The 26,773-nt window shown below is 37.9% G+C and overlaps 1 protein-coding gene across 1 annotated transcript in view; it reads left to right on the forward strand.

The window, feature by feature from the left end:
- The window catches only part of DCC (DCC netrin 1 receptor), a 1,168,069-nt gene that overhangs the window by 493,182 nt on the left and 648,114 nt on the right, over positions 1-26,773 (forward strand). Inside the window, exon 3 of the mRNA XM_060310806.1 lies at positions 20,353-20,637. Coding sequence (XP_060166789.1) covers positions 20,353-20,637 — 285 coding nt within the window. The remainder of the gene's footprint in view (positions 1-20,352; positions 20,638-26,773) is intronic.

Below are 26,773 nucleotides of genomic sequence, written 5' to 3' on the forward strand. Positions count from 1 at the left end.
CTCTTCCCGCTTGCGTCTCCCTCCCTCCCACCCTCCCTATCCCACCCCTCCAGGCGGTCACAAAGCACCGAGCTGATCTCCCTGTGCTATGCGGCTGCTTCCCACTAGCTATCTACCTTACGTTTGGCAGTGTATATATGTCCATGCCTCTCTCTCGCTTTGTCACAGTTTACCATTCCCCCTCCCCATAGCCTCATGTCCATTCTCTAGTAAGTCTGTGTCTTTATTCCTGTTTCACCCCTAGGTTTTTCATGACATTTTTTCCCCTTAAATTCCATATATATGTGTTAGCATACGGTATTTGTCTCTCTCTTTCTGACTTACTTCATTCACTCTGTATGACAGACTCTAGGTCTATCCACCTCATTACAAATAGCTCAATTTCATTTCTTTTTATGGCTGAGTAATATTCCATTGTATATATGTGCCACATCTTCTTTATCCATTCATCTGATGATGGACACTTAGGTTGTTTCCATCTCCGGGCTATTGTAAATAGAGCTGCAATGAACATTTTGGTACATGACTCTTTTTGAATTTTAGTTTTCTCAGGGTATATGCCCAGTAGTGGGATTGCTGGGTCATATGGTAGTTCTATTTGTAGCTTTTTAAGGAACCTCCATACTGTTCTCCACAGTGGCTGTATCAATTTACATTCCCACCAACAGTGTAAGAGGGTTCCCTTTTCTCCAAACCCTCTCCAGCATTTATTGTTTGTAGATTTTTTGATGATGGCCATTCTGACTGGTGTGAGATGATACCTCATTGAAGTTTTGATTTGCATTTCTCTAATGATTAGTGATGTTGAGCATTCTTTCATGTGTTTGTTGGCAATCTGTATATCTTTGGAGAAATGTCTATTTAGGTCTTCTGCCCATTTTTGGATTGGGTCGTTTGCTTTTTTGTTATTAAGCTGCATGAGCTGCTTATAAATTTTGGAGATTAATCCTTTGTCAGTTGCTTCATTTGCAAATATTTTCTCCCAATCTGAGGATTGTCTTTTGGTCGTGTTTATGGTTTCCTTTGCTGCGCAAAAGATTTAAGTTTCATTAAGTCCCATTTCTTTATTTTTGTTTTTATTTCCATTTCTCAAGGAGGTGGGTCAAAAAGGATCTTGCTGTGATTTATGTCATAGAGTGTCCTGCCTATGTTTTCCTCTAAGAGTTTGATAGTTTCTGGCCTTACATTTAGGTCTTTAATCCATTTTGAGCTTATTTTTGTGTATGGTGTTAGGGAGTGATCTAATCTCATACTTTTACATGTAGCTGTCCAGGTTTCCCAGCACCACTTACTGAAGAGGCTGTCCTTTCTCCACTGTACATTCCTGCCTCCTTTATCAAAGATAAGGTGACCATATGTGCATGGGTTTATCTCTGGGCTTTCTGTCCTGTTCCATTGATCTATATTTCTGCTTTTGTGCCAGTACCATACTGTCTTGATTACTGTAGCTTTGTAGTATAGTCCGAAGTCAGGAAGCCTGATTCCTCCAGCTCCGTTTTTCATTCTCAAGATTGCTTTGGCTATTCGGGGTCTTTTGTGTTTCCATACAAATTGTGAATTTTTTTCTTCTAGTTCTGTGAAAAATGCCAGTGGTAGTTTGATAGGAATTGCATTGAATCTCTAGATTGCTTTGGGTAGTAGAGTCATTTTCACAATGTTGATTCTTCCAATCCAAGAACATGGCATATCTCTCCATCTATTTGTATCATCTTTAATTTCTTTCATCAGTGTCTTATAATTTTCTGCATACAGGTCTTTTGTCTCCTTATGTAGGTTTATTCCTAGATATTTTATTCTTTTTGTTGCAGTGGTAAATGGGAGTGTTTTCTTGATTTCACTTTCAGATTTTTCATCATTAGTGTATAGGAATGCCAGAGATTTCTGTGCATTAATTTTGTATCCTGCTACTTTACCAAATTCATTGATTAGCTCTAGTAGTTTTCTGGTAGCATCTTTAGGATTCTCTATGTATAGTATCATGTCATCTGAAAACAGTGACAGCTTTACTTCTTCTTTTCCGATTTGGATTCCTTTTCCTTTTCTTCTCTGATTGCTGTGGCTAAAACTTCCAAAACTATGTTGAATAAGAGTGGTGAGAGTGGGCAACCTTGTCTTGTTCCTGATCTTAGTGGAAATGCTTTTAGTTTTTCACCATTGAGGGCGATGTTGGCTGTGGGTTTGTCATATATGGCCTTTATTATGTTGAGGAAAGTTCCCTCTATGCCTACTTTCTGCAGGGTTTTTATCATAAATGGGTGTTGAATTTTGTCAAAAGCTTTCTCTGCATCTATTGAGATGATCATATGGTGTTTCTCCTTCAATTTGTTAATATGGTGTATCACGTTGATTGATTTGCGTATATTGAAGAATCCTTGCATTCCTGGAATAAACCCCACTTGATCATGGTGTGTGATCCGTTTAATGTGCTGTTGGATTCTGTTTGCTAGTATTTTGTTGAGGATTTTTGCATCTATGTTCATGAGTGATATTGGCCTGTAGTTTTCTTTCTTTGTGACATCCTTGTCTGGTTTTGGTATCAGGGTGATGGTGGCCTCGTAGAATGAGTTTGGGAGTGTTCCTCCCTCTGCTATATTTTGGAAGAGTTTGAGAAGGATAGGTGTTAGCTCTTCTCTAAATGTTTGATAGAATTTACCTGTGAAGCCATCTGGTCCTGGGCTTTTGCTTGTTGGAAGATTTTTAATCACAGTTTCAATTTCAGTGCTTGTGATTGGTCTGTTCATAATTTCTATTTCTTCCTGATTCAGTCTTGGCAGGTTGTGCCTTGCTAAGAATTTGTCCATTTCTTCCAGGTTGTCCATTTTATTGGCTTAGAGTTGCTTGTAGTAATCTCTCATGATCTTTTGTATTTCTGCAGTGTCACTTGTTACTTCTCCTTTTTCATTTCTAATTCTATTGATTTCAGTCTTCTCCTTTTTTTCTTGATGAGTCTGGCTAATGGTTTATCAATTTTGTTTATCCTTTCAAGGAACCAGCTTTTAGTTTTATTAATCTTTGCTATCGTTTCCTTCATTTCTTTTTCATTTATTTCTGCTCTGATTTTTATGATTTCTTTCCTTCTGCTAACTTTGGGTTTTTTTTGTTCTTCTTTCTCTAATTGCTTTAGGTGCAAGGTTAGGTTGTTTATTCAAGATGTTTCCTGTTTCTTAAGGTAGGATTGTATTTCTATAAACTTCTCTCTTAGAACTGCTTTTGCTGCATCCCATAGATTTTGAGTCGTCGTGTCTCCATTGTCATTTGTTTCTAGGTATGTTTTGATTTCCTCTTTGATTTCTTCAGTGATCACTTCGTTATTAAGTAGTGCATTGTTTAGCCTCCATGTGTTTGTATTTTTTACAGATCTTTTCCTGTAATTGATATCTAGTCTCATAGCGTTGTGGTCAGAAAAGATACTTGATACAATTTCAGTTTTCTTAAATTTACCAAGGCTTGATTTGTGACCCAAGATATGATCTATCCTGGAGAATGTTCCATGAGCACTTGAGAAAAATGTGTATTCTGTTGTTTTTGGATGGAATGTTCTATAAATATCAATTAAGTCCATCTTGTTTAATGTGTCATTTAAAGCTTGTGTTTCCTTATTTATTTTCATTTTGGATGATCTGTCCATTGGTGAAAGTGGGGTGTTAAAGTCCCCTACTATGAATGTGTTACTGTCGATTTCCCCTTTTATGGCTGTTAGTATTTGCCTTATGTATTGAGGTGCTCCTATGTTGGGTGCATAAATATTTACAATTGTTATATCTTCTTCTTGGATGGATCCCTTGATCATTATGAAGAGTCCTTTTTTGTGTCTTGTAATAGTCTTTATTTTAAAGTCTATTTTGTCTGATATGAGAATTGCTACTCCAGCTTTCTTTTGATTTCCATTTGCATGAAATACCTTTTTCCATCCCCTTACTTTCAGTCTGTATGTGTCTCTAGGTCTGAAGTGGGTGTCTTGTAGACAGCAAATATATGGGTCTTGTTTTTGTATCCATTCAACCAATCTGTGTCTTTTGGTGGGAGCATTTAGTCCATTTACATTTAAGGTAATTATCGATATGTATGTTCCTATTCCCATTTTCTTAATTGTTTTGGGTTTGTTATTGTAGGTCTTTTCCTTGTGTTTGTTTCTTGCCTTGAGAAGCTACTTTAGCAGTTGCTGTAGAGCTGGTTTGGTGGTGCTGAACTCTCTCAGCTTGTGCTTGTCTGTAAAGGTTTTAATTTCTCCATCAAATCTGAATGAGATCCTTGCTGGGTAGAGTAATCTTGGTTGCAGGTTTTTCTCCTTCAACACTTTCAATATGTCCTGCTACTCCCTTCTGGCTTGCAGAGTTTCTGCTGAAAGATCAGCTGTTAACCTTATGGGGATTCCCTTGTGTGTTATTTGTTGTTTTTCCCTTGCTGCTTTTAATATGCTTTCTTTGTATTTAATTTTTGACAGTTTGATTAATATGTGTCTTGTCGTATTTCTCCTTGGATTTATCCTGCATGGGACTCTCTGTGCTTCCTGGACTTGATTAACTATTTCCTTTCCCATATTAGGGAAGTTGTCAACTAGAATCTCTTCAAATATTTTCTCAGTCTCTTTCTTTTTCTCTTCTTCTTCTGGAACCCCTATAATTCGAATGTTGGTGCGTTTAATGTTGTCCCAGAGGTCTCTGAGACTGTCCTCAGTTCTTTTCATTCTTTTTTCTTTATTCTGCTCTGCATTAGTTATTTCCACTATTTTATCTTCCAGGTCACTTATCCGTTCTTCTGCCTCAATTATTCTGCTATTGATCCCATCTAGAGTATTTTTCATTTCATTTATTGGGTTGTTCATCATTGTTTGTTTCATCTTTAGTTCTTCTAGGTCCTTGTTAACTGTTTCTTGCATTTTGTCTATTCTATTTCCAAGATTTTGGATCATCTTTACTATCATTATTCTGAATTCTTTTTCAGGTAGACTGCCTGTTTCATCTTCATTTGTTAGGTCTGGTGGGTTTTTATCTTGCTCCTTCATCTGCTGTGTGTTTTTCTGTCTTTTCATTTTGCTTATCTTACTGTGTTTGGGGTCTCCTTTTTGCAGGCTGAAGGTTCATAGTTCCTGTTGTTTTTAGTGTCTGTCCCCAGTGGCTGAGGTTGGTTCAGTGGGCTTCCTGGTGGAGGGTACTAGTGCCTGTGTTCTGGTGGATGAGGCTGGATCTTGTCTTTCTGGTGGGCAGGTCCACGTCTGGTGATGTGTTTTGGGGTGTCTGTAGACTTATTATGATTTTGGGCAGCCTCTCTGCTAATGGGTGGGGTTGTGTTCCTGTCTTGCTAGTTGTTTGGCATAGGATGTCCAGCACTGTAGCTTGCTGGTCGTTGAGTGAAGCTGGGTGCTGGCGTTGAGATGGAGATCTCTGGGAGATTTTCGCAGTTTGATATTATGTGCAGCTGGGAGGCCTCTTGTGGACCAGCGTCCTGAAGTTGGCTCCCCCACCTCAGAGGCACAGCACTAACTCCTGGCTGCAGCACCAAGAGCCTTTCATCCACACGGCTCCTTAATTTGGGATGATTCGTTGTCTATTCGGGTATTCCACAGATGCAGGTACATCAAGTTGATTGTGGAGCTTTATTCCGCTGCTTCTGAGGCTGCTGGGAGAGATTTCCCTTTCTCTTCTTTGTTCTCACAGCTCCCAGGGGCTCAGCTTTGGATTTGGCCCCGCCTGTGCATGTAGGTCGCCGGAGGGCATCTGTCCTTTGCTCGGACAGGACGGGGTTAAAGGAGCCGGTGATTCGGAGGCTCAGGCTCACTCAAGCTCTGGGGGGTAGGGAGGGTCACGGAGTGCGGGGTGGGCCTGCGACGGCAGAGGCCGGCGTGACGTTGCACCAGCCTGAGGCGCGCCGTGCGTTCTCCCGGGGGAGTTGTCCCTGGATCCCTGGACCCTGGCAGTGGCGGGCTGCACAGGCTCCCCGGAAGGGGGGTGTGGATAGTGACCTGTGTTCGCACCCAGGCTTCTTGGTGGCGGCAGCAGCAGCCTTAGCGTCTCATGTCTGTCTCTGGGGTCCGCGCTTTTAGCTGCGGCTCGCTCCCGTCTCTGGAGCTCCTTGAAGCGGCGCTCTTAATCCCCTCTCCTCGCGCACCAGGAAATAGGGAAGAAAAAGTCTCTTGGCTCTTCGGCAGGTCCAGACTTTTCCCCGGACTCCTTCCCGGCTAGCCGCGGTGCAATAACGCCCTGCAGGCTGTGTTCACACCGCCAACCCCAGTCCTCTCCTGGCGCTCCGACCGAAGCGGGAGCCTCAGCTCCCAGCCCCGCCCGCCCCGGCGGGTGAGCAGACAAGCCTCTCGGCTGGTGAGTGCTGGTCGGCCCTGATCCTCTGCGCTGGAATCTCTCCGCTTTGCCCTCCGCACCCTTGTTGCTGTGCTCTCCTCCGCGGCCCCGAAGCTCCCCCACTCCACCACCCGCAGTCTCCACCCGCGAAGGGGCTTCCTAGCGTGTGGACACTTTTCCTCCTTCACAGCTCCCTCCCGCTGGTGCAGGACCCGTCCCTGTCCTTTTGTCTCTGTTTATTTTTTTCTTTTGCCCTAACCAGGTACATGGGGGGTTTCTTGCCTTTTGGGAGGTCTGAGGTCTTCTGCCAGCGTTCAGTAGATGCTCTGTAGGAGTTGTTCCACGTGTAGATATATTTCTGGTGTATATGTGGGGAGGAAGGTGATCTCCGCGTCTTTTTGTTTTAGTTTTAATATCACATCTCTTACTCTAGTGTGTTTTCTTCTTGTTTCTTTCAAACCACCACATATACCCACTTAACCCAAAGCCAAAATCCCTTACCCCACAGCCTAAACATTTTATTTGGAAACCAGACCAGGGCTGTTTTTTTTTTTTTTGTTTTTTTAATTAGCATTGTTATTTATTTAGAAAATCTCCTATAAAATGTAGAAAGATAGAGACTTCAGAAGTAATAATCACGTTTGAAATTGTTTATGATGAATTGACACAAGCTCAAGACCAAGTTGCAGCAGCTGTAATCAACAGATTATTGAGAATATAACACTCTTTCCAGAGTCAACATAGGTATTTCTAGTGAATCAGAGAATTGAGGCTCTTTCAGGGAAGTAATATGTAGAAGTTGAAGGAGGAGCCATAAACAGTATAATCCAGAAACAATTGAATATATGATAATTGAAGAGTAACTACAGTCTATATAATGAGTATATAACTTGACACACTGACAGTACCTTCTTTTCTTTTTTTTTTAAACATCTTTATTGTAATATAATTGCTTTACAATGGTGTGTTAGTTGCTGCTGTATAACAAAGTGAATCAGCTATACATATACATATATTCCCATATCTCCCTCCCACACTCCATATCCTACCCCCCTGGATGGTCACAAAGCACGGAGCTGATCTCCCTGTGCTATGCGGCTGCTTCCCACTAGCTATCTATATTACATTTGGTAGTGTATATCTGTACATGCCACTCTCTCACTTCGTCCCAGCTTACCCGTCCTCCTCCACATGTCTTCAAGTCCATTCTCTAGCAGGTCAGCATCTTTATTCCCATCCTGCCCCTAGGTTCCTCATAACCATTTTTTGTTTAGATTCCATATATGTGTGTTAGCATACAGTATTTGTTTTTCTCTTTCTGACTTACTCCACTCTGTATGACAGACTCTAGGTCCATCCACCTCACTACAAATAACTCAATTTCATTCCTTTTTATGGCTGAGTAATATTCCATTGTATATACATGCCACATATTCTTTATCCATTCATCTGTTGATGGACACTTAGGTTGCTTCCATGTCCTGGCTATTGTAAATAGAGCTTCAGTGAACATTGTGGTACACGATTCTTTTTGAATTACCAGGGCTCATTCTTGATCCATCCCTTTCCCTCACAACCCACGCTCAACCTTCAACAAGTCCTATGATTATGCCTCAGATATATCTAGCATCTCTCTTTTTCTCTATTCTCACTGTTATCTCACTTTCCCAAGCTGCGGAACAGAGCACTGTGCACCTGTTATCAATCCCAGGGGAGGATTCCAGACACTTCTGTCCACTGTGTCTTGGTATCAGAATTGCCAAGGAAAACAACACAGCCAAGCACTGGCTGGAACAATGTTTTATTCACATAGAAGAAACAGAGCAAGTTCAGCTCCAGTAGTAGGCAGTGGTCCCCCATGGTCAGTGTTCCCCGCAAAGCTGGTGCTGGGCAATCAGTCTACCTGCACCCCTCTGCACCACAGTAGAAAAAACCCAAAACCCTGCTGTGGAGTTTGAAATACTGAAGATGGGGGATGTGCCTGAGGGTCAATGACCTACACACCTAATCAGAACAAAGGAACATTCATTGAGTAAGAAATGGAAAGATATCCTCACACAAGGTGATAGGCCAGCACAGGCTATGTGAGCTTTTTATTCCTTGGTAAGGATGTGTTCCAGGCCCAGCGGGGGGAGTCAAAAGGAGGCTAGCACGACATTGCCTTTCCCAAAACAGACCCAGTTTTCTTTCACTTCAACTACTGTTAAGTTTGTAAGATTCCTGCTTTCAGTCTTGCCTTCACCTCTGACCTACCCCCACTAACTATCCTCTACATAGCAACAAGAATGGTCTTCAAAAAATGTATATCCAGTCATGTAATTTCCGTGATCAAAATTCCTTAATAACTTCTCAATGTAACTGAAATGAAATACAAACTTACCAAGATGGTATAAGGTGTCTGAATTATCTGTATTATATGACATATCCAGTCTAATCTTTTGCTATCCTCCCTTTTGCCCACTGCTCTTCAAAGCTCATTTTCTACTTATTGAACCATGCTTTTTAAGGAATATTTCTTTTTATATTCAAAGATCATAAGATCAGGAAAGATCATAAACAAGCTTGGAAGTAATGTTATTCGTGGTTCTATAAAAAGTGTGTAAGTACTCTCATACTTGAGACTAATGCTATCCTGAAGGAGTATTTTGCTTCCTACCACACATACCTGTACCCCATGCCTGGTCCCTTAGGAGCAGGGAAGAAAATCTCTCTCTGACTGCCCACGCATGCCCTTTTCCCACCTTATTCCCAGTCCAAGTATCAGATGATGCAACTGGGCCCATGAAAATGACTCCACAACTGAAAGATTTTCAGGAAGGATGATTTACTATTCTCTAATTTACTGACATTCTTCTACAGCCAGATGATTGCTGGGGATTAGGTATACAGAAAGATATGTTGCAGTAAATAACTACTTCACATTCTTTTGGTGGATATTGATTCTGGTGAGTATGAGACAAATCCCAAAGCATGAATTTGGGCATCAGACATTTTTTTTTTTTTTCATTTGAACAGTTCATTCTATCAGGGATATTTTGTTACCTGGGTCAAGCTACAAAATTTTGGTAATTCTTTAAAAAGTTTGATTTCCTCAAGGTCTTAGTAGAGAAGGTGGAAAATCATACACATTCAGCAATGAAGCAGACATATTTTGACTTTCCATTTTCATTGTACAAATGCACAGCATGCAAATGTGTTCCATTAGCTCCAATTTTCTCCCAGTAGTTACTTCCAAATGAAAGTTAAAATTATACGGATTTACCAGCAGTTTTTAATCGAAATGATTATTTCTGCTGGGGTTCCTTGATTCTTATGTTACAGATGGATTTTGTGGGGAGAAAAAATAATACTGGTGGAAAAAAAAAGAAAAAATAGTACTGGAATTATGAGAGAAAAAATTGAATCTTTTGATGTATTTGATGTGACTCTTAGCTATTATCAATAGCTAAGCTTTAATTAATTATATACTGAAATAGAAGTATTGAGCTGAAACTACTCTCTCCGCTGCCTCCTTTTATTGAAAACTTGTTCCATTTAGGTTTCTCCTTTCTTTGGTCTATGTCTACAAGTTTTGAATATACGATTCAGTCACATATTTTTGACAGGAAAAAAATCATTCATATTGAAAGGAGGGTGATCCTATGTAACAAACTGAGAGTGAAAAATGTTGCCAGGGAACTTCAGTAGGGCCCTTTACAGCTATGTAGAGACTATATATTATACATTATGTAGTGCCTCACATGTATTCAATCAAAGCTACTGGTAATAAGAAGAATAAACATCTGGGTTAATAGATTAACAGCTAGAAGATCATTTAATCCTTTGGATAATATGCTCAATTAAAAGTTTGAAACAGTTATAACCTGATGGATTCTTGTTTCAGTGACCTTTGAAACTCATTGGATAATCTCTTGCTAAGTTTTTCTGCTTATGGGCTCCCCTTTATTGGGGCTTTGCCATGTTTCACTCAAGAAATATGATGAATATGAATCTTACACTCCTCCTCTAGGTTTCCAAAATCCAGAAAAGCCCTTTGACAAAAGCTAGCATTGATCGTTCATCATTATATTTCTCAGGCAGTTAGGATGATGCCTGCCACATATGAGGTGCCCGATAAATGTTGATTGATTGTATTAGTCTGAGTTCTCCAGAGAAACTCACGTGATTATGGAGGCTGAGAAGTCCTCCTGCATTTGGCAAGCTGGAGACCTAGTAAAGCAGATGATGTAGATTCCAGTTCGAGTCCCAGTCTGAAGGCATGAGAAACCCGATGTCCCAGCTCAAAGAAAGTCAGGCAGAGAGAATGAATCCTGTCTTACTCCACGTTTTTGTTCTCTTCAGGCCTTCGATGGATTGGATAAGCCCTACCCACGTTGGGGAGGACAGTCTGCTTTGCTCAATGTACTGATTTAAATGTTAATCTCATCCAGAAACACCCTCACAGATACACCCAGAATAATGTTTAACCAAAACTCTTAGCACCCCATGGCCTACTTACATCCACAAATAAAATTAGCCACAACATTGACTGACTGAATAAATGAATGAAAGCATACTTTGGAAATTCCCATAAGATGATATAATCAGTGCTGGTAGGGCTTTGTGGCAGGGTTATCAGGAGAACATAGATAAAGTAGGGAAGGGCTGGTAACAGTTATATGATGTAAAACAAAATATCATACAACTTTAAGAGCTTGCTTTTCTGTTATTTGGGTGATTTGCCTGCCTTGAGTTAAGCACAGTTTACAAGTAGGCCTAACAGATATTAGCCGCATTCATAATCAACTTTCATGAATGTTGTGACCGTTTGTTAGCCATGCGTAATGCGATTTAAGCTTGATGGAAAGCCTGAGACTGAATTCTGTAAAACTATTCATAACTATTGATTATAAAACAATCTCAGGTTTTGTAATAAGGATTTTATCTGCAGAGTAGAGAATGACAATAAAGTTATCGTCAGAACCTGTGGAGGTAAACATCTCTTCATGAAATCGATATACTCTGAATAGTTTTTTTTACAATTCACACTGAATAGAATACACTAAAAAGAGGGTTAGAATCATTAGCAAAATATCCTTTTGTATATTTTAAGATGTGCTTGTTTTAGGAAAAAAAATGAGAAAAATAACTTTCTCCCTTTAAAAAATATTTATTAACATAATTTTATATGGTCATATAATGTTAAGTACAGTGGATATACCATAATTTGCTTAAGAAATCACCAATTGTACAATTAGCCCATTTTCTATTGTTCACTATTTTCTTTTCTTTTTTATTTATTTGGGGGGGGATTTATTTACTTTTTATATTGTTCACTATTTTAAATAATGCTGTACTGAATAATTGTGTGTGTGTGTATATATGTGTATATATGTGTATATATGTGTATATATAACCTTTTCCTTCATGTATTTATGGAAAGATTCCTAGAAGTGGAGTGAGTTCTTGGGTTAAATTATTATGATGCACATTGACAAATCACTTTTCAAAGGTAGCGTATCAACTCATGCTTTCAGAATTACTGTTCGTAATTTTTTGAAATCATTGCAACCTCAGTAGGCTAAAGTGCTATATTATTTTCAGTTTTTGATTACTAATGAACATTTTTCTACATTAGAAGTTTGTCCTTCAAAGAATTCCTATAGAAAATCTTATAGTAAAGTAAAACAAGCAAACAAACAACTCTGTTTGGTCTGCATGATGAGAATGAGTTTCTATTCGGCTTAATACATATATACAGGTAAAAGGCTAGTTTCAGTCAGCAAAGGGATGGTGATACAGGTAGGAGAAAATGTAGCTGCCACTGTACAGGGGATGCCATCTAGCTCTTCCTTGAAGAAGGATTCTCTTCTAACCTTCACGTACAATCATGGCATTGATGTTCAATATAATTTGATTAGATTTTATGAAGAATCTCTCTCCAGGAAGACAATACCATGTGAGTTTGAGGAAGAGGTGGTAAAGCTCACTTCATTATTCAGTCTTGTGCCGGGAAATATATGTTGTATAATAGCCCAGAAGGATGAAAAAAAAGCTTTTAACACGCTACCCAGAAAAATGCTTCCACAATCTGCCTCTGTTTGACCCTGGCGTTAACAAAAGACATGGATGGGCCAAGCCAAATTATTCTTGACTGATTGCAGGTAATGAAGTCAAGAGATGCCAACAGAGTTGTTAGTTACGTGGGTGTAGTTCACACCTGAAAACAGTCTCCAGGGGAAGGTTAGGTGGGGCCTGAAATCCAGCTCTGGATTTGCTAGCCAACCCCATGGGCTACCTTTTTAAACTCATCCCTTCAAAGACGGCACCCTTTTCCAATTCTTATAAAGGTGTCACGTTGGCTACCAGAGGCCATAAGGATGTTACTAAGAAGGATGACTTGGAGAATCCCGAATTGCTGCTCCATAGATTTGAAGGCCAAGAACCTAGCAAGGCTACTTGATGAGGTTAGGGATAGATCTGCATTCACACTGGCTCTTGATCACTCACAGCAGTCCCAAAATGACCACTTGGTTCTAAGTCTCATATATAATCAAGTTTTCAGAGATCTGGGAAAATACCAGCCCTTTAAAGTATTTATATTGAACAAACCCCAAGCGTGATTCTGAAAAAGACTTCTTTGATGACATTTCTCATTGACTGTTTTTTGCCAAGGAAATGAGTTCATTATGTGCTGCTTATCTTGCAGAGCTGGACAAACGACTGTGTAATTTGCCTACAGGTTTCTTTCCCTTGCACACTTCTTCTGTTACATCCTTCTGAGTTCAACTAATTGGCCACATGGATGTTTCTTAAAAGATCACACACTGAAGGAGTGTGGCCGGTACCCGACAGACACGCTTCCTAGACTTGTTTTGTAATGCCACGTTCCAGCCATGGCTCTTTAGCCAACTACCTAGGAGTCTGTAATTTCACCAGTGAAAATGAAGTTGCTAAAACAAAAACAAAAACCTGGGGGAAAACGTTAGGAGGGAAATGATCACTCTCAGAGGGACATACGGAAATATGCTTGTAACATATTCTAAGAACCCTTTATTGGTCTTCTGACTTCTGAAAAGCAACCAGATCTAGAAAACTTCTCTTTGGATTATGTCTATTCTCTTCCTCTGAGCTAATTTGAAAATTAAAAGGGGGCAAACAAGGTCTGGCTTTGAAGGGAGGTGGCTGTGAAGCTTTAATTTGGAGCGAACAAAGCATCTACTTCAGCTCTCCTCTGGCAGTTACAGGATATTACCACACTGCTGAATATTTAAAAGCAAGAGAGATTTCCAATCCCAAGGTCCGTCCCCCAATTGATAAGTCTATTTTTATTAAATGAACTTTAATTACTTAATAATTAGACCTTCTGTAGGAGGAGATGTGGACCCTGATAGTCTGCCAAAGAGGCCAGAGGGCAAATCAGAAGAATGTACCATTTTGAGATTCAAATTTCAAAGAAGGAATAGGCCCAATCTGAGGGTGTTGTGGGTGGAGGAGAGGCCTCCCAGGAGGAGGAGAGTCCTGGCAGAAACCTGGAATGCTTTGTTTCCACTTTTGCTTAAAAAACAAAGTAGCTTAGAATTAAATGAACAAGAGTGCATGTCTAAGCTATTCAAACTTTCTGACTATCTGGATCTGAATGAAAGATTTCTCCTAGTCTATGTGATGCGTGTGTGCATGGGTAGAAGAGTGCGGAGAGACTATTGTTCTCATTATTTTAATTCTCGGAGCCTCACACTTTCAACGTCCCTGAAGATTTAGCAGCATTCATTGCCATGGTGATTTTCTACCTCATTTTTTTTAGCATCACAAAGGAAAAGCCCAAATGAGAAATGTTTGCTGCTTTGCTGTTAACATTTCTACTGCCCTGGTGACAGCCAACAGTTTGGTTGTGCCTAGCTCCTGAAACAAATCTGTATTGGCCAGAGCCTGATTGATGGCTGGAGCCATTGCCCTGCCTGTCCCAGCTGGGTGGGAGCTGGTCCTGAGACCACTGATAACTTTGTTTCCGGGGACAGTGATTTGAAGGAAGACGGGGAAATCTCATTCATAATATCACTGTTTCACAATTTAAACTTACGGGCCTTAGATAAAATTTTCATGGATGCGCTAGACATCACTCCCCCCCCCCCCCCACAATCTTTTCAAATGAAAGGCTGTATGGGTTGACTTTGTATGCTTATTAGGCTCAGCTCTTTTTCACTTTCCCTGAATAAATCCTTGTTTTCTGCCTCTCTTTACGCTCTTCTTCCTAGATTTCCCAGTGTATAAGAGCCTGGGATATTTGCCTAAACTAATTATCTGACCAATCATACATACTTTCTCATTAGACATATATATGATGGACAATTATATGCCATGCACTGTGCTGAGTGCTCAGAGTACAGAATAAAATAGAACCAGCTCTGCTTTTGTGGAATTTACAGATTAGCTGAGAAGATGGCTATTAAATGAACTCCACAGTTAATAAGTTATAATTGAAGTAAATGTTGCAAAGGGGACATACAAGAATAATTGGTTCTATCTCGATTTGGGGGAGGCCCCTCTGAGGAGGTGAGAATTCTGATACTGTGTTGGTACTATGAAATCCCAGGTAATTAAGCACCCGATAGTATAGTAAGTAAATGTTCTAGAAAAGAATTGTAGTTATGGCTGTTTATCAGGCCTTGGGTAACATTTAACAAAGTAACCTATATAAATAGACACTTAATGAATGTTTTTAGTGTAAAAATTAGTGTTAGAGAATTAGGAAGTATCCTTTACAAAAATCGAAATAAACAGGGTGAGACCCATTTCTCCTCGGTACTCTCATAGTGGCTATATATCTCTTGCTAACAACATTTAATGCTTATTATACAACTGTAATTAGGATAGTTAACATCAATAAAACTTCTGATGCTTAAGCCCAGGCACTTTTACTATTAGTAGCTTATAAAATTTAAGTTATAAGTGTCTATGTTTATCATTTCTAGGACAGGGGATAAAAGGGAGTTCCCATATACGCGTGCCTGATCTTTCCATATGTAAAACAACGTGTTCTTTCCTTATTATGGTTCCTGAACTGACCCCGCACTAATAGGTGCTGGTCTTTGTTAATGTACAGAGGTGCGAGTAATGTGTAAACCTGTCAGTTAGCTGGGATGAGACACTTCCAACAAGTCCAGCTGTCTTAGAATCCTGGGCCAGGCTAGGTGTGAAGGTAGGAACCTTGAGTATAATTCATTCTGGGAAACAGACTTTCCCCAAGGCTAATAATGAAAGGCCTCCATGGAAACAACCAGGCATAGGTTTGTGTGCTATTTTTAATTGCACAATACTTCAGGCTGAAGTTTGTCTGTAAAAATTCAGTCTGGGGCAGAATATACTTACTAAACAGAGTTTTCTAGTATTGTGCTGATACTTGGGGGTTGAAGAGTCAGGAAGTACTGTTATGTTAAACAAAAAACTCCTTTGGGGATATTTTCACTTAGATTGGGGGAAATAGGGTATTTTAAGAAGTATCATTCAGGACAAAACCTTTTTTTAAACCATCATACATAATGTAAACATTTGAATGAGTTTCTTTGCCTTTCCAGTTCCATCTATGAAGTGGAGACTGTAATACTTGAAGAGCTGTTGTTAGGATTAAAGGAGTTAATTTATAAAGGAGCTTAGAATAGTGTCAGTGATAAAACTCAGGTCTCCTGTGTCATTGGTCTGGATCCAGCAGCTCTCCAGGGAATCACATTGCATGGGGGTCGAATTGATGTTGTCATATGTAAAACCCTGTGACCAACCTTGAGGGTTGATTTAGGGTTTTCTGTTTGTTCTTTGGGTTTTTCATTTCATTTTGTTTTGGTACCATTTCTCTGTTTACCAACTGATATCAAATGGAGGCAAGGAGCAACAATTAAACAAACAAACAAACAACCCCCCCCCCGTCTGTTCTTGTCCGAAAGTGGGACATTCCCAAGGAGAAGAGAAAGGTTCTACTTGGTTCCTAAAATCACCAAAAGCCCCATCCTAGAATTCAGCCCAGTTGGTTGATGCCAAGGGAAAAAGGCATCTTTTTAATGGATAGAGATGATCAGTCGCTATTTATGGTTTTATGGTGGCCTTGAACGTCTCTATTCTGTAAAAAAAAAAAAAAAAAAAAAAAGGCCAAGGTAATCTGGCACCCAGGTGTGTTATTCACCATCCTAAACTGCCACAGAGTATGTTAGAAAGTGATACACCAACACTCAAATGCAGTTATCAAAATTTTCATGCTTGTAATAGTCTACTTAGACATGGAACCTCAGTAAACATTTGTGTTTTTTTTCTTTCAGTAGATATTTGATATATTCTGTGGACTGAAAAAACACGTATACAAACATATAAACACTTGTCAGCCTTTTATTTATACAGTCAACTATGTCATTCTATCTTAAGTTATAAGTTCTGTAAAAATTCAAAAGATTAAGAGATGATTTCTGGTAAGTAAGACTAAGGAAAAGAGGATTTTTTTGACTTAGTACTTTAAGAATGATGACAGATTTGATAGGGAGATGTTAGGGGAGAAGGTATACTTCTTAAGAGGAAATTTCATGAGAAATACAATCAAGAGGGAGCCAGGTATAGACCTGTTCAATAAATCCAAGAATTCTTTCGTAGAAATTGTGGAAGATGAGCCTGGAAGGAACACTGTATTAGATTCTTGGGTACCAGGATTTAGGGTATGAGACAATATTAGAAAATGGAATGTTAGAGTTTCTTGAGTGAAAAAAAACAAAAAAACTTTAGAAACGCTCCTCTTTTGACTATGTTTAGAATGGATTTAGGTAAGAAAAGAATAGTGATAGGAATACCATTCGTGTTATGATTACAGTCTATCAAATGTGATCTAATGAGTTGAACCAGGCTTTTTCCATGAGCAGGCTCTTGATGAGCGGGTAGCTATTTTTCATGAAGATCTCGTTAAAATTATACGTGTATCTTTGTATTGCATTAGAGCCTTAAATGACTCTTATGAAAATACTGTATTTCGTTCTTATGAGTTACAGTGAGTTTAATGTTCATAAGTAGGTGTTCATACTCTGCCTTGAAAATATAGTACTAAGTTGATAGCCTATAACTTCTTCTTTTAATACTGTTGCTGGTTTGTTGCACGACCACGAGATGAGAGTGATCAAAGACAGCACAATACTGGAAGCATTAATTCAAGCCATATAGAACCTCGTAAACCTAGAATTTCTTTTTGATGCTTGGAGTTTCCTTTGTAGAGACACAAAGAAAAAGCTACAAATCATGTTTATAATTTCTCACTATATCAAATAATCAACTATTTGAAGTTTTCAAACATCGCATCATTAAATTTTAAGAGGTAATTCCAACCCCCTGTTTATTAAGATCTAAAATAACCATAGTGATTAAGCATGTGGAACAATAGCCAACTCCATTAAGCCCAATTATATTAATATATAATCTCATGCCTCATCTATGATTCTTCCAGCTAGATGAAGTTTATATAAAGGAACCAACTGTTGAGTATCAATTTGAATTACTCTTTCATTTTATGTTTTATTCTATGCTCTGGAACTCTTTAGGTGAATTTTGTGAATACCACAGACATTCAGATGTAAAATACATATTTAGAATTTTATCCAGTGTATGTAACTTGTACAGGACCATATATCTGAATATATAGAAGTATCCAGATATTTTATCAACTTATCAAAAATATTTTATTCTTACCTCCTTTGTGTAAAATGTATAACTTGTATGTGTGGGTAAATTACTCCCAACGGTGTTTCCTTAACTATAAAATAAAATGGTAGGGATGTGAAGACCAAGAAGAAAGCTATTAAGGAAACAAGTCAGAAACGTATTTGAAAAATATCTTGACATACGTAACCGTCACAACATCTGGACACTACTCATTGCAGATTTGCCTTGTGTAATATATATAAACCATTCGCTGTTCAAGTATATGCTTTAAATCCATACCAAAGCCAATCAGTAGTAGATTAATGTGGCTTCTTTTGAATACACTCAAGATTATACGCTACAGACAGCCTGGAAATTGGACTTTGAACAATGAGCTAGGGCACAAGTTAATGGATTCCTTTTGATCTTCATTCAGTGGTGGATCCAGCATAGTTATAGATTATTTCCAGTTAACTAAATGAGAAGAATAAAATTAGGCATGTGGTTTGCTCCCACTGTAGACACATCTGTACTGCTGAGACAGATAGCTCCATGGATCTGGATTCCAGATGAGTAATTTTAATACCTAAGTGTAGGATATATTTCCATTGATAAATTAACACATGCATCAAAATTCATATTTCTCTTTGGTCTAGAATCAATTGTCCTTGCTAAACCATGGTGCCACATCTCCAGATCTGTAGGTCTGTTTATGAGTGTGGCGGTAGTGAGTGGTAGACCATCTTTGGCAACTTAAATCTATTCCGTATGTGATACTGATGTAGTTTCCTTTTTCATAGATTCAGTTACCCTGTGGCTCAAAAGACTAATCTTTTAGTCTTTTGGGACATGAAATGCTACCTTAGCCTAGGATATGAGACTTCTCCACAGCATTTCTGATTGTCTCTCATATTAAATTATGATGTTTTAACCTAGGTCATTTTGCCTTTGCCCTTTTCACTCCAGCAAAATTTTTATCAGATTATAGGGAAAGTTAGGTTTGTGAGAATTAATGGACCCCAAATAAACCTAACAGTAGTTAAAGCTGAACACATTAGAATTTGTTATTGACTAAATACCGGTAGAAAGTTTCTTGACAAAATTTAAACTGAGACCTAGGAAACTTTGACCTACTTATAATAGATCTATAAAATAAAAATCGCAGTAATGCAAATATGATCAGAAAAACTTGACATGAAACCCAAACTGATGAATGAATCAAATTTTATTGTGAAATGCACATACAGGGAAACCAATTCCAGTAAAATTAAAATATTGGAATATAACTGTGATGAATACAACACAAATCAAGAAATTAATATTAGTTAATTGCATTAACTCTAGAAAGTAAAATTGCCAATGATCCATCAGTGGTGACATAATTCATTCAAATATGTTTGTTTGTAATCACAAAAAATGTTTTCACGGTCAAAGAACTAGGGTCACAAATATCCATCTGTTCATAAAAGGGGGTTCAAGAGGGCAGGCTCCAGATACCTTCTACCCTTCTCATATACCGCATCATGATGGAGGAGGCTTCTCTCTCACCATTCTTCATGCTCAGTGATAGCCAGTTTATTTATTCTTTTGTCTTTTCATTTTCCCCTACGTTTGCTTAATCATCCATATGGATGCATCTTTTTTACATGTTATTTCAAATGAACATCATAGTCGTCGTATTTGTTGAATTCGCTACTATCTCATTTTATAGCCCAAAGAAATGAAACAAGTTACCAAAGGACTCACACAGAGTAGGTGGCCCAGCCAGACTAGAAACACAAACTAGTCTAATTCCAACTTAAGCATTTTTTCATTTCACCACAGCTATAACTGGCAAATACTGATGGTCATTTACCTTAAGGAGTCAGCCCATGAAAGACTGTTCTTTTTTACTATAATTTCAAGACTCATCTTTCTTGAAACTGCGCTGGGTTATGTCATATGGCCAGTCCTTCATAAATCCCCATAACTTCGTAGTCCTTTGTCCAAAGTTGGCTAACAGTAAGAGCATAGGATGAGAATTTGGAAGAACCAGGTCCCCTTGGCAGGATTACATTGTAGTAACTGTGTGAATGCATGTGGGATTTCACTGCTCTGAACCTCAGTTCCCTCATGTATAAAATTAGGATGATCTTGCCTGCTTTGTTTGTTTTATAAGGCTGTTTATTACCCAATAAAAACAAAACAGTTAGCTTCTAGAGGCTAATGGCAACATCTTTATCATTTTTCAGTCACGGAAACTACTGTTGGGCCAGACGTAATGTGGTAAAATGTGGAGAGCAAACGAGATGTATTTTGAGAAGATGCTTTATAGAATACAATTTTCTAAAAAGAATACAGGTGTGATTTTTTATTTGGTGACTCCTGTGCCTCCTCTGAAAGATTTACCCTTTGTTCCCTGTGTTTCTCCTAGGACCACTGAGGTTCCTCTCCCAGACAGAATCTGTCACTGCCTTCATGGGCGACACAGTGCTGCTCAAGTGTGAAGTCATTGGGGAGCCCATGCCAACCATACACTGGCAGAAAAACCAAGAAGACCTGACTCCCATCCCGGGCGACTCCCGCGTGGTGGTCTTGCCCTCTGGAGCCTTGCAAATAAGTAGACTTCAACTGGGAGACATTGGAATCTATCGATGCTTAGCCCGGAATCCAGCCAGCTCAAGAACAGGAAATGAAGCGGAAGTGAGAATCTTATCAGGTATTGCTGATAAGATTAGCGCTCTTTATTCTCTTCAGAATTATATTTTCTAGAGTTGTTTGAGCAAGTTTTCCTTTAACACATATTTAGTAGTTGTTTTTAAGTTCTGTATTGTGTATTGCGTTTAGTTTTATATATTTTTCTTCTTTTCTAAATGAACCATTAGATGAGGGTATGCCAAAAGCTTTTCTTATCTCTCCATGGTTTGTAGTTGGAACTTTCTGGTACAACAGTAACAGGTATTTTCCTTATGTTTGGCTTCATTCACTCACTCATTCCATTAATAGTTAATGAGTGCTTCTTTGTGCAAAGCCCATTGCTAAACATTTTTTATGTTATTTGATTCTCCTCTGGTAATAGTCTAAGAGGTAGTTATTGTTATCCCCATTTTCAGAGGATGAAGGTGAGGCTTAGCAAGGTTAAGAGACTTCCCCAGCTTAATAGGGAACATTCATTTGCTTATCCATTCATACACTCATTTCTGTGAAGCATTGTGCTAAGTACTAGGGATACAGCAATGACTGAGACTGACACAGAGCCTGGCTTATATAGAATTCTGGGTGAACATGGACATACGAGTAATTACAATAAAGTGTGATTGATACTATGATAAGGAAAATGTTTCTTTCCATCTGTTATCTCCCTTTCTCTTCCCTGGAAAATCTCTAAGACTCTGGCCTCATTTTTCTCTCCTAAATAATCAGAGGTTAGAATGGATATTTTCTAAGATCTCTTCCAATAACTGCTACTATCTTATATCTATGTAATATCTATCAATACTTTCTCATTTAATTTTACTTGTAGGGTTTATTTAGACTCATTTGTGAGAATCACAAAGAAGGCAACACTTGAGCAATTGTAACAGACTCGCTGTCAAAGGGCATTGGCTCTTGTCTCCACATTCTGTATGTAGTGGTCACAAGTCCTTCTGCTAGGTAGAGGGTAACATCCCCAAGTCATTCCAAATGCAGACTAGCAATGTGATTGAAAGTTTCCAGAGACCTCAATTTAGGACATCTCTAAAACCGCTTCTAACCCTTTTGTGTATTCTCTCCTCTGTTAGTCACAGGGATACTGACTTAAATGTGTCAATAACCATCAGTGACACTGTTGCCTTCCATCCTCTAGGCAGTGACAGATGCAAATGCAGCATTTATTCCCAACACGTACATGCATTTATTTACGCATCCATTAGATACACAAAAATTTTAAATATTTATATTCACATACCCTTAATAATGCATCTGAGTCAATCAGATGCGAAGCCCAGGTAAGCCACGTAGAAAATTGGCAAGAATATGTTTGACTATGTTAATACGACCGAAAGGTGTGTTTTCCAGTGGTATTAAGGGATAAAGTTGGACTAATTAAATATTAAATATGAAATGGAAACATTTGAAAGGCACAGAGACATAATCATCAAATCACCATTTACATTCATTTCTTCACCTTGCAAAACACATTTGCATTGTAATCCGTGGAGATTTATTTAAAGCCAAATTTCTTATTGTTAATTTGGCTAAAATCAAGAATATGTCGTTGTACTTTGGAGGTGTGTGGGTATTACTTACCTGAATGAAAACTCGTATTTTTTTTTTAAATCACTACATCTAATGAGAATTTTTCTCAAAGTTCTATGAATTCAAGTATAAACTTCACAAAGGAGTTATGAGCTAAGGTAATAAACACACACACATTATTAGCATACTTGATTAATCCTGTATTGTATATTGTTGACCACATAAAGGACCTTGCTGGAAGACCATGTTTGTCCCATTTATCCCAGAGTTTGCAAACTGGTTTAGAGGTCAAATTCACAAATCCACAACAAGTACAAAATTCTTTTAGTTGCCATTTAGTGTTTCCTCATTTTTAAAATTGTGCTAATTCTTTCTGAATCAATTTCCGCTTTCTATAAGTACCAGTTTGAGGAAGTCATAATTACACAGGTATATTGCCCTTTCTCTATTGTAACATGTATTTAATAGGGTAAGATAGACACAGTTAAAATAGAAATCCATCATATTATTAACATGACTTAGAAGCATTAAAGTGGTACGTATATGGTTACCACTCTTTAAAAAAAATACATTCTTCCATGGCCATTTAAATGTCATGTTGACTGATGAACTTATCTATTTTCCCTTTAATTTGAAACATAAATGCCAGTTTGAAGTTCTGCAACTTTGTTCAACACTTGTTTTTACCACAGTTCATAAAGAGAGTATTTTCATTTGTGTGCATATGTGTGGAGAGTTATCCATTTCTAAATAATATGTAATTTGATGCCCTTATTCAAGTTTATGTAGAATACATTTCAGGTTGCCACTTTTATGTATCAGGTGTCTAATATCACCAAGTAACAGAGATTTATTAAATTCAGATTTTAAGAATCAAATAGTTGTTTCGAAATGCTGTCTTCCAGCAAGCAGTTGCAGTTTACTCAACAAGCTTTTGAGTGAATCTTATGTACCTGTCGTCACACAGGTTACTAGGAATACGAAGTTGAAAGATAATGCCCCCGCAAACGGTTGTCTAGTGGGTGAAATAGATAAAGCAAGTAGACCATTCTTTGAAAGAAGAAATACAGAGTGTCATCCCCTTACGTAAGAGAGAAAAACAATGTGCCAGTCTTGAAGAACAAGTAGTAGCTAGGCCAAGGGAAGACTACACCAGGAGGAAAGAACCGCATCAGCAAAACACAGAGAAAATAGAGATAAGAGCTTTTCAGAGGAACTGCACACATTCAGAGGAACGGCACGCATTCTGTTTAACTAGGTCATAGGGCATAGGAAGTGTTGAAGGAGGAGAACTTGGAAGCAAGGACGATAAACTAAAGGAAGAAAGATACGGTAGAATGTACAGCATTAATTCTGGAGAGAAGTGATCAAAAGCTGCTACTAAAGTGGTATCAGAAAGGATTCAGAAATGAAGATGGGTGGGCAGATAGTAAGGACAGGTCTTGGAGACATATCAGATGTGCCTCAAGAGGCAGGGAATGGAGTCCACGCTCAGATGAAGCTAGGTAGTGGCACTTTTCCTGAGATTAGGAGCAGGGTAGTAGTGTTATTGTGCTCAAATTAAATTACAGATTTTTAAAAGAGATTTTTCTCGTAACATTGTATATTTTCAAGATTAAATGGATAATTATTTGTTTCATTAAAAGGTAGGAAAATTGGTAACTAATTTGTTGATTAATATTTGAAGACAAAATTATGGGGAATTATATATTTTTAACAGAGTAAGTTACTATTAAATTATTGTAAAGGATTTTTTTTTTGAAATATTGATAACAAAACACTAAGAGTTGAGATGGTTTAAAATGCCTCATTGTCTGTGATGGAGAATGTAGCAGGGATTGAAACAGCCATAGTGATCGTCAGGTCCACTTTATTCAGATCTCATCATGTCTGAGTGCCAAACAGTAGACTGAATTGATGAATTATAAATCTGCTTTGGGCACTAGGTTGACTAAAATAACTGGCCCATACACTGGAACTCTGATTTCAGTTTTCTTAATGGCCTAATTGAATTGATCAATTGGTAATTCAATCTGTTGTTCATTCGTTTAACTATAATTAGATGATTCTGGATCATGGATAGACTTGAACTAAATATCTATGTAATTAGAGACATTGGCTTTTAATGGAATAAGTTGAACTAAAATATATTTTGAATGATTTTTCTCTATAATATTTATTTTTTATTGGAATAAATTTTAATAGAAACCATCCCCAAAGGCATATTATTTAAAAGGAAAACTGTGTTTTTTGGTTTTAAAGGAGTTTCAGAATATGTTCATCTCTAAGAATTTATTATTAACCAATGGCTGCATTAAACTTTTTAGTTTGACTAAATATTACTTATATTTCAAAGCTAATTACACTTTCCTACCATTTATTTGTATAATTTCTACAGAATAATAATCTGTAGAGGAAAACAAAGGAGACACATTCTTTGTTTTGAAATTTACCATCGAGCCAGACAGTTAATTCAGAGCCATATGACTAATATAAGGCAGGGAATGGTAAATTTAGGTAAATATCTCTAGTTCCAAATCAACACAGACAAGGGATACATCAATTCTAGGTAGAAGATTTGCAAAGTCTTTAGAGAGATTACTTTTGTAGGTCATCAGGAGATAACCATTTGTAGAATAATAATAGCAGGTGATCAATCTGGAGTTAGAAGCTGAACCTGCCTTATGGAGAACCTTGAGTCCCATGTCTAGGAATTTAGACTTGATTCTATTCACTTTATTCGTGATCGGAGATCCTTAAAGGTTTTTGAACAGTGGATTCAATGGCATAAAACACACTCAGAAAAACAGAAACAGGGAAGTGAAGAGCAAATCACATTACTGTATTACCTGATAGTTTTGTATTCTACTTAATGTTTTTCTCTGCTTTGAAGGATTTTCCCATAGTTTGCTTTCCTTCTTTAGGCTAGTTTTGACTAAAACTACTTCCTGTGCCATGCTATAAACAGGGCACACTTGTCTTTCATAGATCCAAGTTGGATAAAATGATTTCTTCTGCTTCTCTCTTATCTATACTTAGAAAAGAATAAAGTAACAGACATATTACCATGACCAACCATGGATTTGGTTCATATTGATCAGTTAATTAATATTTAAAATTTGCAGTTGGAACTATTATTATGATAAAAGTGTGAAAAGCACGGAGTCTGATACCAAAGTACAAATCTCAGTTTCACCGCTTGCAAGTTGTGCAATTAGAGCAAATTACTTAATCTAAGTCTTAATTTATTAACCTTGCAAAATGTAGAGTGTAATTTCATACAATTTCATAGGGTGGTTATGAGGCTGCAATTTTTTGGGCCAAGTATAATGCCTAGAATTGCTAAGTCCTTAGTAACTATCATAGTTTAGCATCTTAGAAATTCCACTTTTAAAGATTTTGATTCTCATATCAAGATTATTTTTCTTTTATTAAGTTACCTGACTTTGATTCTGGATATCGAAGTATTCATTGACCTAGTGGTAGTTAATTACATGTTTTGTGCTATTTGTCCATAGTACTCTTTATTTTCTTCATTTCCTTTTCACATCTGTTAGAAGTCAGAGTATCCTGCAACTATTTCCTTTGTAGTAACTCATTGATACGTGATTTTCACCCTTACCTCTCTGTCAACATCATTTCTTTGGCTATATGATGTATCACAACAGACACTGGCTTAGAAATAAGAGTTAGCCAGTAAATAAGACTTCTTAATATCTCATCTTTGTTAGTCATTGCCGATTCTTTTAATCCTCTAAAATCCTTAGTTTCCTTAGCTGTTTAGAAGTTGGACTAGGTCAGCCTTTCCAAATCTCACTACCAAGGATCTCTTTTATTATTTTATCCACATTCATCCACAATTCTGCCTAAGTGTAATGTTTAAGGGTAGAAGTTTGCTAGACAAATTCTAATTCTAATTTTTCAAAACCATGAGGCCATGCTAAAATACAACAATTAAAGGTCAAAAATCAATCTCATAAAATAGGAGACGTTTACATTTATATATTTTTTAAAAAATTAAAGTCAGTTTATATTGTCATAGAAAGCAGACCAAAAGAAGATTTAATACTTTTTATTGTATCAGTTGACTGCCCAGGCAGTGAACTGACCAAGTTCCATGTCATGATTTGCCCCCCTCCCCTCATATGATAACTTTATCCAGCCTTTCTGGGGAGCCTGAGCTGGGCAGAGCACAGAAACCAGTGGACAAGCATGTTATATTATATGAATTAGTTATTGTAAGTTAGGTCTTTTAGCCAATGCAAGATAACTGAGATAACCAGTGCTTCACACAGAGTTGATGAAATCCCATTTAAATGCAACAAAGTCCATATGTTAGCAAATCTAAGCTGATTTACCGTGGATATGTAAGACAACACGTAGACAACGTCTGTTTGCTTTTTGAATTTGCTAAGAATAAATCTTCATCTCCCAGTGCTATTTTGGGGGTGATCAACAAGGTCCAGGATTCCAAGTTGAAAGTACTTGGAATACTGGGAGATCTATGACATTTTTGTTGCCAAGTCTATCATTCTAATGTCACCAGTGGTCTCTCCTTCACCAAATCCACTAGTTTATCTATGTTCATCCTCGACCTTTCGTGAGTTTAGATATTG

The sequence above is a fragment of the Globicephala melas genome, chromosome 13, assembly GCF_963455315.2.
Source record: "Globicephala melas chromosome 13, mGloMel1.2, whole genome shotgun sequence".
Lineage (NCBI taxonomy): Eukaryota > Metazoa > Chordata > Mammalia > Artiodactyla > Delphinidae > Globicephala > Globicephala melas.